We start from the raw sequence: 15,852 nt of genomic DNA, 5'->3' as shown, positions 1-15,852 counted from the left end.
CAAATATAAATTAAACGCTTTTTGTGAAGTTTAACTAAATTCTTTCTACTTAAGAGGTTCTTTCAAAATGAGCTGGTATGGTATTACAGATGTTTGAGTGTCTGGCTGAATGAGCCTGGTATTTTTTTTACACTTGATTTTAATTTCAATTTATTTTTTTAAATTGATTTTATGGAAGTATAAATTGATTCACAATGTTGTGCTACCTTTTGCTGTACAGCAAAGTGACTCAGTTATACATATATATACATTCTTTTTCATATTCTTTTCCATTATGGTTTATCCCAGGATATTGAATATAGTTCCCTGTGCTATCCAGTAGGACCTTGTTGTTTATCCATCCTATATACAATAGTTTGCATCTGCTAATCCCTATTTCAATCAGGTCATCCCAGTGAAATTATTAAAGTAATCATAGTGCCACTAAGAGAGGCCTTTGGGGCCTCCCTGGTGGCGCAGTGGTTGAGAGTCCGCCTGCCGATGCAGGGGATACGGGTTCGTGCCCCGGTCTGGGAGGATCCCATATGCCGCGGAGCGGCTGGGCCGTGAGCCATGGCCGCTGGGCCTGCGCATCCGGAGCCTGTGCTCCGCAACGGGAGAGGCCACAACAGTGAGAGGCCCACATACCGCAAAAAGAAAAAAAAAAAAAAAAAGAGAGGCCTTTGCTTCCACAAGCCAAATTCTATCTACTGTCCTCAGCACCCCGTGGGGTTGGCTCCACTTACACTCGGAGATCAGTCTTGGACTATCAACTTCAAGGTCATAATGGATCTTTGCCTCAAAAGATTATGTTCTCTGGCTCTATCTGCTCTTGTCTACACTTGTTAGAGACCTCTTGCCTCTGTCTTGCCTGGGTTCCTAATTCAGTGCTACTTTGAACCTCTGCCTAGATTCCTTGGCTGGGTTCCTCATGTCTGCTGGTTTGATTTCTTGGAATCGGGACTCACTAGAGCCTGAATTCAGAACATCTGCTTCTGCTGGCATCTTTGGAATTGATGCCTGTCAACAGAACATGCAGTGTCGATCCAGTCTCCTCCCATCTAACTGAAGGCCTTCCCAAGCTTGATCTTTGTGAGGCAAAATGAGTAACTCTGTGCGTTGGCAATAAAATTAAAATGTTAATAATATTTGTTTTGTTCATAGTAAAACCCAGGAAATAAGAAGATAAAATGTTCTTTAGAAACAGTTATAGGATAATTTACCATACACAAATGTAAATCTGCTAATCTAAAAAGGTACTAAACTCTGAAAATGTTACCATAGATATCTGTAGACTCAGCTATATTGCCCTTTACATTTCATTTGTGTTGGCTATTCCACCTGTTCTTTTCCTATCTAGACTTACCTTCCACATTTCACAGTTTTTCTCAGTACCATCCCAACAATAAATCTCTCTTCCACCTCCTACTTCAGCCATTTGATTTTACTGTTGAGTGGCCAACACTTAGTAACTGTCTAAATTCAGTCAACCAACCAGTTGGTAACCAACCATTTAAGGTAAGGGGCTTGGAAGTCATATTGCATGAATAGTGTTCCTCTTTCAGAGTTTGTATACTTACCTGACTTTTATTTCATGTACTTAATTTTTGTCTGTAGTTCCATCTTAATTTCACTCTAAATATGAGGGTATTTAATGAGCAAACATACAATATTCTCTTTTTCATTAAGGGCACCATCATCCACCTAGATCCATAAGCCAACAACCTAGGAGTCTTCTAGATTTCCATCTTTCCTGCACTTTCTAGGGCAAAAGTAGAATCTGTTGGCTCTACCCAACACATACCATGATGGTTCCTTTTATGTGTCTAATTGGCTAGGACATGGAATGCAAATATTTGGTCAAATACCAGTCTGGATATTGCTGTGAAGGTTGTTTTGGGAGGTTTTTTGTTTTGTGTTCGTGTTCTAGATAAAGTTAACATTTAAAGCAGTAGACTTTTAGTAAAGCAGATTACAGTCCATACTGTAGGTGGGCCTCATCCAATCAGTTGAAGGCCATCAGAGAAAACAGACTGAGGTCCCCTCAAGAAGAGGAAATTCTATCTCTAGATTGTCTTTGGACCTGAACTGCAGTATCAACTCTTTCTTGAGTTACCAGCCTGCCAGCCTCCACCACTGCACGAGGCAATTCCTTAAAATAAAGAGGCAATTCCTTAAAATAAATCTCTCCGAAAAGATATTGATAGATAGATGACAGATAGATGATAGCTAGACAGATAGATGATAGATAGATAGATAGATAGATAATAGGTAGATAGATACATGATAGGTAGAGAGAGAGACACACACAGAGATACACACACACACACACACACACACACACACACACACACTCATACACACACCCTACTGGTTCTGTTTCTCCAGAGAAACTTGACTAATACAAATACCCTAATCCATTCTCTTCGCTTCATCTCCACTGCCACACCCCAGACTAAGTCACCATGTTCTTCCTCTGCTCTTCCTCACTTTGAAACTGGAATCATCAGAGATAACGCCTGATCTCCCAGTTTCCTGGTTGAGATGGGCTTAACATGTCACCTGACTCCAAATTGTAAACCCTACCTAATGTCATGGAATGTTTCTACTTAGCCATATAAAGGAGTCAGATTTCTCTCTGTTTTGCAATCTCTTTAGCAGGTCGATGGTGCATATCACAGTCGGCTTGAATAGTTATTCAATAATAAAATTATTTTCTTTTTCTTCTACTTTCAGGGAGAGGTTTTCTAGGTTGGAAGAGATTTTGCTTTTTACCATATCTCTTCCCAAATTTAAACCCTTCAAGAGGACCACTCCACACGTGGGAAAAAACCCCTCCAGTCTCCATGTCACAGCTTACTAGATGGGGCTCGATCCAGCCCTGCTGACCCGCTGCTCTCACCTCCTCCCACCCTTGTTCTCACTCACCACCTTCCAGCCACAAAGCCTTTCTGCTCCTCAAGAACTTTAAGATCATTTTCAACGTAGAGACTTTGTATTTCAAGTTCCCTCTTCTTGAAATACTCATTAAGGTTCCAACTCAAGTGCCAAATCCTTAGTGAGCTAACAATCCAAATTTTACTCATTTATTTTCTATATACTATTCATAACCATCTTAAAATATATATTTTAAAAAATTTGTTTACTTGTGTTTTGTCTGTGCCCCTACTGGAATGTAAATTCGCTGAGTAGAAAGACTTATCTTTCCAATCCAGTACTGTATTCTCTCTTTTTGGAGCATAATGGTTCCTCAACAAATATTAGTTGAATGAATAAAAGAATAGTTATTAAATCTGAAGCATCTCCTGACTGTAAACCCAGTTACATTCTTTTATTTAATAGCTGATTAATGACGATGGGTCTATTTCATAAGACTTTTTCCCTTGAAATTTTATTTTTACCAAAGAGTGATTTATAAATGTTTATACTTATAAAAGGAGTACTTGGGGACTTCCCTGGTGCCGCAACTAAGGAGCTGGAGAGGCACAACTAAGGAGCCCGAAGCAACCAAATAAATAAATAAATAAATAAATATTTTTTTAAAAGGGTACTTGGAAATGAAAAGCTTCTATTTCAATACAAACTTATCTCTTCTTGCTTCCTTTATTTATCTTTGACATTAGGAAGCAGTGCAAGTTTGATATTGCCTTTGCTAGACAATAGAAGGAAATGTAAAATCATCGCTTTATGATCCTGCATTCATACATTATTCTTCTCCTCAACTAGTCAACATGTAAGTTTTGTTTTTATCACTGTCTCTGTGCAATGTCTCTGAGTTAAAATGTCATACTTCTTCCTCTGAAAGTGATTCAAGACCTTGACCAAAAGACAGCTTGTGGCATTTTTGTCACTATTAACCAGACCAATGTTTCATTTGGATAAACATTCAATTTTTGTTTTCTATACTAATTATGTTTTTGTAACAGAAATATTGCAAAGCTGAACAAATGATAACAGATGATACTTACACATCAGAAATGTATTTACAGAATTGAAGAGACCCGTCATCCATCTTAACTCAATCTTACTAACCTCACATTTATTTTTCAACAGATAGGTGCCAGGCACCATGCTAGTGACAATGCAAAGACAAACCAGACACAAATTCCCTGCCACAAGGAGCCCACACTTCAAGGGGAGAAATATCAAAGGTCAAAATACATTTAGGAAAGAAGCAAGAAGTTTCCACACAATGCCTCAGGTTAAAAATGGCTGAAACCTAGATATCCAATATCACAGGTACAAATTTTCTTTTATGGTTTTTTTTTTTTGGTTTTTTTGCAGTACGCAGGCCTCTCACTGTTGTGGCCTCTCCCGCTGCGGAGCACAGGCTCCGACGCACAGGCTCAGCGGCCATGGCTCACGGGCCCAGCCGCTCCGTGGCATGTGGGATCTTCCCAGACCAGGGCACGAACCCGTGTCCCCTGCATCGGAAGGCGGACTCTCAACCACTGCGCCACCAGGGAAGCCCCAAATTTTCTTTTAAGCACATTTTAACCATTTTAAAATAATAACATTGAGCAAGTCATTAAGTTTCCAAACTTACTGGCAAAGAAAGTTACGTTACTAAAGGTGACAAGTAAGAGATATAACTATTATATGCTGTACTTCCTTATATATTTTTAGGCTTTCCCCACCATCAATACATAAAATGCTGACATGAAAGCATAAAAGCTAATAACTTCTGGAAGACAGAGAAACTGGATAAGAGGAAAATAAGTGGGTATTCTGTAGCAGATGCTACCAGAACCATTTCTTCCTGCCTTTTGCCATTTTAGTGAGCACCAGCCCCGGGCCCCAGTGGCATCACCACATCTCTGGGCCGGGGGGCATCTTCTGGCCATCAGAGAACACTTTATACACTGCGAAGACCAGTAGGGTCAGAGAACGAACACCTCCTAGGAGTAGCCCTTTGCCAGTGACCAATGGCTATAGACGAATAAACAGCCCCAATCTTTGCACCGTGGGCAGGATGATTCTGAGGTGCACATCCTACATTGTCACCCAGGGCACCTAGCAAGGCTGAGCTACAGCTGTCCACAGGGGTCACTGGCTCCTGGACCCACCATGGACCAGCGGCCTTTATTCTGGTCTCACGTCTGCACCCTTCAGCTAGTCTTTCCCAGGACTGGCTCCCAAATAAACTACTTCACTCAAATCATTGTCAGAGGTCACCACCTTGAGCCATCCAAACTAAGAATCTATCCATTAGCCCCTATAAGTGAATGTACACCCACAGATGTGTCTCCAAAGAACTGAAATTAAGTTAATAAATAAATATTTATTTTTATAAATTTATAATGTTTATAAGTTAAAAATAAATATTTATTACGCACCTAGTATATGCAAAAAAAAAAACTACAACAAGTGCTGGGGGCAGGGGAAAAAACTAAGGATCACACTATTAGGTTTAGCGATGTTGAACGAAAGGATAAAGGAAAAATTGAGAATGATTTTATTTACCACTTCAATCCTTCATTCATTCATCAAATCTCCAGAGAACCTACTAATTTAAGTCCCTGCATTTGGCTATCTGGGGGAGGTCCAAGTATGAATCCAATATGGGTTGTGACCTCAAGGAAAGAATAGAGGCTGGGATAAGGAACTCTGCCAACTTCCTGCCTCCCCTCCTAAAGACAGGAATATCTACACCCTCCCTGGGTTTGTTCACTCCCATCTCAGTAGCTCTCCCTCAGCCTACTGATCCCTTTACCTGTGTCCTGGATTCCATCCCCTCCTGAGGCTCTACTCACTATCCTTCCCTTTCTCCCCTATATCCTCAACCTCAGAATGCCAGCCTCTCCCCCAATTTCAAGACAAACAAACAAAACCTGTAGGTAAGACGTTGACACTACACAGCTTTTTCTTCTTCCACTCAACCACACTAATTAATCTTTATGTATCATGTTCACCTGATTTGACATAATCAGAGCTGTACTGCTCACTGGCTGTGTGACCTTGGTCAAGTTTCTAAACTACTCTGTGCTGCCTTTCCCCCCACCCCAAAGAATGAGGAGGAAAGCACAGGACCTGCTAGTTGTTGTGAGAATTAAATGAGATCATCTAAAAAAAGTGCTGAGAACAGTTCCTGACACAGAAATTGCTTGATACATGTAAGTGTATTCTTATCACTAACTTGGGAAAATCAGTCTTAAAGGCAATGTGAAACGGTCCAGAACAGGATGAAACCGGAGAAACAGAGAACCTTTGCAGCAGCCCAAAGAGAAGGACAGAGACAATGGAGACCCCCAGAGTTTCCAGGTGATGTGGTGGAGAGAGGTATATTCTTCCAGGTCAGCAAACTTGCAGGCAAATGCTGGTTCCACCGTTCACTAGCTGTGTTGCCTTAGTTAATCATTCTAGTCTCAACTCCTGATCTGTAAAATGAGTATAATGATGCTCTCTGATAGAGGTGCTCTGAACTTTCTAAATGAGATAATGTAAGCAAAGCACCCAGCATATCATTTTGCAGAGAGTAAACCTTCAAATGTTAGTGTCCTCCTTCCCATCTCCAAGTGAAAAGTCTAAACAATTGATACAAAGAGAGGGACTAAGTCCTTCTTTGACATACTGTTGTTTTGAAGCACGTTTATGTCTTTCCTGATGGACACACTCCAGCTGGTAAATTACATCTACACTTCTTAGCCTCAGAGCCAGAAGACCATGGTCAAGAATTAGCTCTGGTCCTTAATGGCTAGCTGACTTCCAAGCCTCAGTTTCCTCGTGTAGTAAAATGTGGATTGTAACACCCACCCAACCCATCTCACTGGGTTGTTTTAAGGATCTGATTAAGGATCTGAAAGCAATTACTTAAAGTGATTAAAGATCTGAAAGGGCTCTGTGTCCTTAACTTGGTCTGTAATTAGAAGAATCTGTCCAACAGTGCTTACTTCTCTGTCAGTTTTCATTCTTTTTGAAAGGGCACTTGCCTTCCTATCTCCTTCTACTTTCACTTTTATTCTACCTGCTTTTCACTAGTTCCCTCTATGGACCAATGTAACCATATGGTATTTCCATTCAACAGTGCTTGATGGTCACCAAGAGGCGAGAGGACACTGCCATTCTCACGTCGACGTCAGTTTCCCTCTCTCTGCCATGCAGATAACAAAGCACTTCAGAAGCTACTTTCCTGTGCAACTCCCCTTGTGATGCGTGATCTCCTGGTTCTCCCTTAGCTGCTCAAGATTCAGTCTCAGACCAGGTTTCGGGGTCAGTGTCATCACTGTAATCTCCAGGTCCCTTTGAAGACAAGGGTCTTTGTCTTAACTGAGGTTGAGTGTATTTGATTCTTCTTTTTTTGGACAGGTTACCTTCTGTATTTTCTTTTTTTTAAACTTATTGAAGTCTAGTTGATTTAAAATCTTGTGCTAATTTCTGCTGCACACAGTGATTCAGTTATACATATATATACATTCTTTTTCATATTCTTTTCCATGATGGTTTATCCCAGGATATTGAATATAGTTCCCTGTGCTCTACAGTAGGACCTTGCTGTTTATCCATTCTCTATATACTAACTAGTTTGCATCTGCTCATCCCAAACTCCCACTCCATCCCTCCCCCACCCCCTCCCCCTTGGCCACCACAAGTCTGTTCTCTATGCCTGTGAGTCTGTTTGTGTTTCATAGATATGTTCATTTGTGTCACATTTTAGATTCCACATATAAGTGATATCATATGGTATTTGTCTTTCTCTTTCTGACTTATTTCAAGCGTATTTGATTCTTTAAAGCTCACGTTTAACCAGTGGTGGCTCTTCCTACCCAGAAATTAGGTCCAACACCCTCAGAAGGCACTGAAATGTCACTCAACAAAGCAATTGTCTTCTTACCTATATCTGGAATATCCTACACCCACAGATCTTCATCTCTGAATTATAGAAAAATCAGAGGTCATCTGGGACAACAACATGAAAAATAGACAACTATAAGAGCAATTGAAGAAAGAAAGATGATGAAAACTTGGTTTTGGTCAACAATGTCAGAAAGTATGTCTTAAATCTGGTATCCAAAACAAGTCATACGTATGAAGGAAGAGATGAGAGACTAGGAATAAAGAAAAGGAAGGAAAGAAAGAAAGAAAGGGAGAAAGAGAGAAAGAAAGAAAGAAGGAAAGAGAGAAAGAAAAAGAAAGGAAGGAAGAAAGACAAGAAGAAAAGTAGAAATATTATAAGGAAAATTTTATGAAAAATGAAAACTAGTAAGGGAATAGGCAGTGGGCAACTGTTCCTTGAAGACGTCCAAGATTGGTATTAAACCAACCATTTGTTGAGCAAAAACACATTGCTTCTGTTTAATAGAAAGAACACTGCCCTGGGAGTCAGCAGTCCTGAGCATTCAGCAGGTTGTGCCACTAACCAGTGAGACCCTGGAAAGATCACTCAACCTGTCAGGACCTCAGTTTTCTTACCCATAAACGAGGAGGTTGGATGCAGCACAGCAGTGTGCTAGAGGTCACAGTCACTCTGTTTGTTTTTGGTTTTTTTCACCCTCACGGGCCAGTGAGAGCCTCTTACTGATACCTCTTCCCAACTCTGCTTCCAGTGGCATCACGCTGGTAGTTTAAAATCCACCATGGTGGGAGTCTCACACCGTGGAAATCACTCCAGGCCACAAGTCAGTGCTTTTTCTCTTCTGAGAACCAACTGTTAAGTTTACCGCCACTGCACTGCCTGTGAGCCAAACCGTCCCAATTTCGAGCTAAACCTCTGTGCCTGAGCAACTCTCATTGTATCTCTACCACAATTATATCCCCACTGAGGTCTAGACGTTGGCACTGAATGCAGTTCTTCCTGCTAAAGAGATAGCAGGGCAAGAGCAAGAAGTCACTCTCCCTCTGCTATGCTTGGCCACCCGGCCCCGTCCAGGTACAACAAGGGGTCTCGTGGTGTTGATGATGCGGGATGTTCTCAGGGAAGTGGGAGAAAGGGTTCTGGGTTGGAAAGAAACCACAGGAAGCAGGGAGATCTTTTTTGTGGGTTATATAAATGGGAAGGGAGTCCAGGGGAGGGGGTACGGAGAGTTTGTATATTCCTTATTCTACTGCTAACTAACTAGGCGCTCTGCTTTTATCCAGACGCCTCTGTTCATGTGCCACTTGGGCCAAGAAAAGGTCAAATAAGAATTAAAGGCTCTCAAGTTAATAAAAAATTTTCTGGAAAAAGCTCCCTTATACATGTTTTTGTTTTTGTTTTGCTTTTATTCTTTAAGTAAAGATCCTTCAGCACCCTCCTGCTTCTCCCATAGTTGTGTCTATGAAGAGGAAGACATTCATCAGAGCAAGGCATCCTGCATCTCCAGGAGGGAAAACTGCCTAAGCAAAGTGAGAAAGACTTTTTGCCCCCAAAGCATTAAGAGCAAGTTTAAAGAAACTTAGGGAATTCCCTGGCGGTCCAGTGGTTAGGACTCTGTACTCTCACTGCCGAGGGCCCTGGTTCAATCCCTGGTCTGGGAACTAAGATCCCACAAGCCACACAGTGTGGCTAAAAAAAAAAGAAGAAGAAGAAGAATAAAAAGAAATTTAGGGGCTGTATCTGTGGTATCTGTGCTGCCCAGTATGGTAGCTATTAGCCCCAAGGGTGTATTGTACACTTGAAATGAAGCCAGTCTGAATTGAGATGTCCTGTAAGTATAAGATGCACATTGGATATTGAAATTTTAATTTTAAAAAATGAATGTAAAAATATCCCAGTAAGTTTTATACTGATGAATGTCGACTAATAATATTTTAGATACATTGGGTTAAATAAAACATATTCATAAAATCAATGTTTCTTTTTACTTTTTTTTTTTTTTTTTTTTTTTTGCGGTACGCGGGCCTCTCACTGTTGTGGCCTCTCCCATTGCGGAGCACAGGCTCCGGACACGCAGGTTCAGCGGCCATGGCTCACGGGCCCAGCTGCTCCACGGCATGTGGGATCTTCCCGGACCGGGGCACGAACCCGTGTCCCCTGCATCGGCAGGCGGACTCTCAACCACTGCGCCACCAGGGAAGCCCTCTTTTTACTTTTTTAAAGGTGGCTGCATAATGTGGCTGACGATGTACCTATTGGACAGTGCTGGGTTAGGGTCCAGGTCTCATCCAGTGTCTGTCTGAAGACCTTTAGTGACAGAGAACTTACCCCTAAGCAGAACATTCTATTTGAGACAGTGCAACTGTTAGAAGATTTTCACTGCTCTTAGCTTTAACCTTTGGAGTCACAAAGAATATATTAATCCTCTTGCACAAGACAGTTTTTCAAGATGAAGACTGGGGTGATGTGGAGCTCGCCTGCCTTCCTGTCACACTCCTCCTCACTCTCTGAGGGATGCACTCGGTAGCCAGGACTCAGGTAAAATGTGTCCTCAGGCTCCAGGACTCTTTCCTCGGCATTGTTTTTTGGGAAACTTCTCCTTTAAATGCTAACTCTACTGCTTGTATTGAACAACTGATTGCTATCATGGGAAAAAAAAGAAGTCACCACTATTGACAGCTGACACTTAGGACGCAACTACTCTGGGTCATATTATGTTCTAAATATTTTACATAGTTCAACTCATTGAATCATTGCAACAACCGATGAGGCAAGTAATACAATGCTTCTTACTTTACACACAGAAAAATTAAAGCACAAAGAAATTAAGCAGCTTCCTGGCAGGGGGCAGGTGCAAACCATACTGCCTTTGCTTGTGTTTTTATAATCCCCACTACTTCGGGCTCATGGTGCGTTAACGCTTTCTGTGATGGAACACTCTCCCTGGGAGGCTTCCTGGTGGTGGGGGGTTTCCGTCTCCTCCGTGGCCCCTACTCACACCCGCCTCCAACTCAACAGGGCATGGAGCGCCCTTTCGCACAGGCTGGGCGCAGACAGCGGCGTCTGCTGATTTGAGAGGAATGAAGGGAGATCGGGGAGCCAGCATTTCAAAGTTGAAACCCCGTCCATCTCACATCAAAAGAGACCTGGAAATAAAAATGCCTACAGGCACTCTCATTCCAAGGGTAAAGCAGGTTGAGACTGAAGAAATAGAAGAGAGAGACTCCGTAATGTCTTTGGGCTTCTGAAAAGCTCTGAATCTATGCCTCACGAGTAATCAACAGTCTCCAGGAGAAAAAAAAAAAAAAAAAGGGTGAGGGTGGACAGGAATAAATCAGTCTGAACAACTTAGAACAGAGATAAGGATCAACGTGGAACATAGATAAGCACGAACCCTCTGGCAGTAAAAGCTAGATCAGACTGTTCATTCACTACTGAGAGAAGTAAGTCAGAGAAAGACACGTATCAAATGACATCGCTTATATATGGAATCTAAAAACAGGGTACAAATGAACTTACCTACAAAGCAGAAACAGAGTCACAGATGTTGAAAACAAAAGTATGGTTACCAGGGGGTAAAGGGGGGGAATGGATAAATTGGAAGCCTGGGACTGACACAAGCACACTGCTGTATATAGGACAGATAACTAACAAGGACCTACTGGATAGCACAGGGAACGCTCCTCAGTACTCCGTAATGGCCTGTGTGGGAAAAGAATCTAAAAACGCTTGGATAGACGTATACGTATAACTGATTCACTTTGCTGTACACCTGAAACTAACACAACAGTGTAAATCAACTATAATCCAATTAAGAAAAAATTTAATGGCTCATTCACAGAAAAAAAGATGAGTTCTAAAACTCCCATGGAACCTTTGGGCGGGGGGACGACCTGCGACCCATCCTTAGACCTACCATGAAGACAGACACCAGTACCTCCTCCCTTTTGGCCAAAAACACTCAGAAGTTGTTGGTTGGGGGTTAGATAGAAACTGAAAACTAGAGTCGGCCAACCACTGAGGAAATCGCTCTAAGAATAAAGCGGGGAAGAGGCGATGGCAGATGAGAGAAGAGGTAAGAGGAAGACGGGGCTCCGTGGCGCTCAGGTCAGGCAGCCCCTCTGACCTGCCAAGCGGCCGCCTTCTCCGGGTGCCCCACTTCCAGGCCTGGGGACCAGGTGGAGGTTTGCCGCAGAGCTGGTGGTGCGGAAGCCCTGTTTTCTCTTCCCCGCAGGTGTGGAAGAAATCCCTCAAGCCTGACCCAGAGGGGAGGGGGTACCCCACGCCCCAAGTCAGAAAGCTTCCAGGTCAGAGCCCACTTACCCAGGAGCTGCACGGCAACCGGAACGAGAGAGAGGAAAGCCAGGAGCGCGGACAGCTTCATGGCCCAGGCTTGATCCTCTTCTTGCAGGGATGGAGAGAGGAGAGAGCCGGGAGAACCAAGACAGTGAGGGCGCCGGCTCGCCCTGCCCCTCCCTCCCTCTCGGAACAACCGGCTGAAAAGACGCTTGGAGGGAGGGCCCACTTTTAAAGGGTTTCTGAAATTAGGGAAAACCTCCAATACGGAGATATCCTGTCACATGAGGGCGGTTGGAAAAACAGGAATTCAAAGTTACAACTTTGCTTTGTAAGCTAACTTCTCAGAAGAGCAGACACAGGGGAAGGGGAGAGAGGGACACGTGGGGGGACAGCGATGAGGAAGAGGGGGGAGGCGAGAGGGGGCCGGTGAGCAAGGAGCAGCCGGGCCGGCCTGCAGGGCAGTGGGAAGTGAAACAGCTCTGGACCTCCTGGCCCTCCTCGGAGGATGGGGCCGGGGGAGGGCAAGCTGGAGGCCACTACCTGGCCTGGAAAAGTCAGGTTTCCTCTGGGAAGCCACTGAATCGGGGGACCCTCGGCAGACAAATCCCAGCGGAACATGGTAGAGAGGGCAGGCCCTAAGCAAAAGGACAGTTTTCTGGGGGAAACATCCTCGTGAGAGCTGAAACGGACCCACCTCGTTCTCCATATTCAGTGCTTAGAGCCTCCTTTTTCCTTAGAAATCTTCAAAAGAAACTTCACGTGGAGCTTTGTTCCTTTTAGCTAGAAGAAAAGTGAAATAGAGACTAAGTCTAGGAAAGAATCTCAGTCATAACAGGAGGGAGAAAGTTCTAGAAGTCTTTTTCTAGAAACTTCTCTAGAGAGCCAGAGAAAACAGTGACAGGATTTGCAGTAAAGCCTCGGGGCCCATCCTCGACCATAGTGATCTTTTTCAGGTTCACTAGGGTCCTCTTGCTGAGAGAAAACCTGCTCATTTGGTCAAAAAGATGTATATTCATTACAAGATAGGCAGAATACTTTCTTTTAAAAAAATGGAAACAGGTATTTCATTAAGCACCATATTAACCCTAAACATCTATTTTGTTATATTTTTCAGAAGTGAAATATGAATTAAGAACATTTTGAAGCAGATATTAGTAATTAGATAGCCAACCCACAACTGGCGTGTGGGAAATGTTAGCCAGTCAAAAAGAAGCTACTGGAAACATTGTATTCTTTGAAATTTTAAATGAATAGTTTGTCTTTGAGTGGAAAGCTCACACAAAGATTCACACCTCTGTGATAATGTTATAAACTTTGCTTCCTAATAAAAAATGTGACATCGTTCTCTTACTGATTTTTTTTTTTAGCATTCTAAATTTAAGATTATTCTGACAGGATGAAAAAGATGGTAAAAATGTAGGGCACAAGAAAAATGTTTCTTTTTTTGTTAAGCTAAGGCTTCACTGACATAAAAAAGTTGGTTACAAAACAGAGCAGATGAAACAAAATGTTGTTTTCTAAAACAGTGCTTCACTGATTTATCATGAGAAAAAAAATATTTTAAATGAGGCATTCATGGTTTTTAAATGTAAATCAATTCTATAAATTAAAAAAGTTTGGCCTAATGTGGATTTCTATTAATTTCAGAAGCAAATAAAACTTAACTGAATTCTCCCTACACTCACATTCAGGGTTTTTTAAATTACACAAGTGTGTCATATGGCCAACCAGGATCAGTGGTAGAATCTGTGACTTTGAAACAAAAGGAGGCCAACTGTCCCACAAAGAATTTACCCCATGACATTGACCTTACTGAAACAAAGATTTAACAGGCTAAAAGAAAAAGAAATCCAACTCTTGGGGGAGTGAAGGTGGAATTGGAAGCTCTAGAAATCCATCATTCTACCTCGACAGCTACTGAATTGGCAGAAAGTGTCTGGAGGAACTATTTTGGAACTCTAGACTCTAGTGGAAACCTGGGAGCATCCAGTGGAGAGCTTGGTGGAGAGGCTGCTAAACATCAGTGAGTTTCAACCTCTCCCCTGTGGTAGTGGCTACCATCCTCCACTCCCCCATCTTTGTGGCAGGTGACAGTGAGGGTGGCAGACTGTTTGGTGCAGCTTGCCGGAACCAGGACAGACCGTCAGGAACTTGTCCTCCAAATATCAGACTTGTGTGTTCTGAAGGCTGACTGAGCTCTTATTGCTTTCACCACTTCTGTTCAACATAGTACTGAAAGTACCAGCCAGAGCAATTAAGCAAGAAAAAATAAATAAATAAAAGCATCCAAGAAGATGTGGCACATATATACAATGGAATATTACTCAGCCATAAAAAGGAACGGAATTGAGTTATTTGTAGTGAGGTGGATGGACCTAGAGTCTGTCATACAGAGTGAGGTAAGTCAGAAAGAGAAAAACAAATACTGTATGCTAACACATATATATGATGTCTAAAAAAGAAAATGGTTCTAAAGAACCTAGGGGCAGGACAGGAATAAAGATGCAGATGTAGGGAATGGACTTAAGGATGCAGGGAGGGGGAAGGGTAAGCTGGGACGAAGTGAGAGAGTGGCATGGACATATATACACTACCAAATGTAAAATAGATAGCTCGTGGGAAGCAGCCACATAGCACAGGGAGATCAGCTCGGTGCTTTGTGACCACCTAGAGGGGTGGGATAGGGAGGGTGGGAGGGAAAGCAAGAGAGAGGGGATATGGGGATATGCATATGCATATAACTGATTCACCTCGTTATACAGCAGAAACTAACACACCACTGTAGAGAAATTATACTCCAATAAAGATGTTAAAAATAAAAAAATAAAAGCATCCAAATTGGAAAGGAGAAAAAGTATCTCTCTTCACAGATGGCATTATTTTATATGTGGAAAACCCTAAAGCTTCTACAAAAAACAAAACCAAAAAAAACTGCTAAAGCTAATAATCAAATACAACAAAGTTGAAGAATATAAAATCAAAACACAAAAATCAGTTATGTTTCTATACACTATTAATGAAAAATCTGAAAAGGAAATTAAGAAAACAATTCTATTTACAATAGCATCAAAAAGAATAAAGTACTCAGGAATAAATTTCACCAAGGAGACAAAAGACTTATACACTGAAAACTACAAAACATTGCTGAAAGAAATTAAAGAAGACCTAAATAAATGGAAAACTATCCCATGTTCATAGAATGGTAAACAAAGCACTGTTAAGATGACAATACTACCATATCTCTTAGAATACTATTTCTTACAATACTATCTCTTAGAATACTACCCTAAGAGATCTACAGGTTCAATGCAATCCCTATCAAAATCCCAATGATTTTTTTGCAGAAATAGAAAAACCCATCTTAAAATTCATAAGAAATCCCATTTAGCCAAAACAGTTTTGAGAAATTGGAGATTTCACATTTCCTGATTTCAAAACTTACTACAAAGCTACAGTAATCAAATAGTGTGGTACTGCATAAATGAGTCATAACGACTAACAGAACAGAACAGAGAGGCCAGAAATAAACCCTCATATTTGCATTCAATTGATTTTTTAAAAAAGGTACCAAGACCATTCAATGCAGAAAGGATTCAAAATGGATCAAAACCTAAAGTTAAGAGCTAAACTATAAAATTTTTATAAGAAAACATCAGGAAAAAAACTTCATGACATTAGATTTGACAAATGATTTTTTCTTTTTGGACATGACACCAAAAGCAGAGCAACAAAAGAAAAAAGTAGATAAATTAGGCTTCATCAAAATTAAAAACTTGTGTATC

At 41.6% G+C, this 15,852-nt stretch overlaps 1 protein-coding gene across 1 annotated transcript in view; it reads right to left on the bottom strand.

The window, feature by feature from the left end:
- The window catches only part of MRC1 (mannose receptor C-type 1), a 93,328-nt gene extending 84,800 nt beyond the window's left edge, over positions 1-8,528 (bottom strand). Inside the window, exon 1 of the mRNA XM_060096158.1 lies at positions 8,495-8,528. Within this exon, the coding sequence (XP_059952141.1) occupies positions 8,495-8,528 (34 nt within the window). The remainder of the gene's footprint in view (positions 1-8,494) is intronic.
- Positions 8,529-15,852: the final 7,324 nt, after the last annotated feature.

The sequence above is a fragment of the Mesoplodon densirostris genome, chromosome 4 (assembly GCF_025265405.1).
Source record: "Mesoplodon densirostris isolate mMesDen1 chromosome 4, mMesDen1 primary haplotype, whole genome shotgun sequence".
Classification (NCBI taxonomy): domain Eukaryota; kingdom Metazoa; phylum Chordata; class Mammalia; order Artiodactyla; family Ziphiidae; genus Mesoplodon; species Mesoplodon densirostris.
Note: the sequence above shows the minus strand (reverse complement) of the source record. Positions and strands in the feature narration are given on the sequence as shown.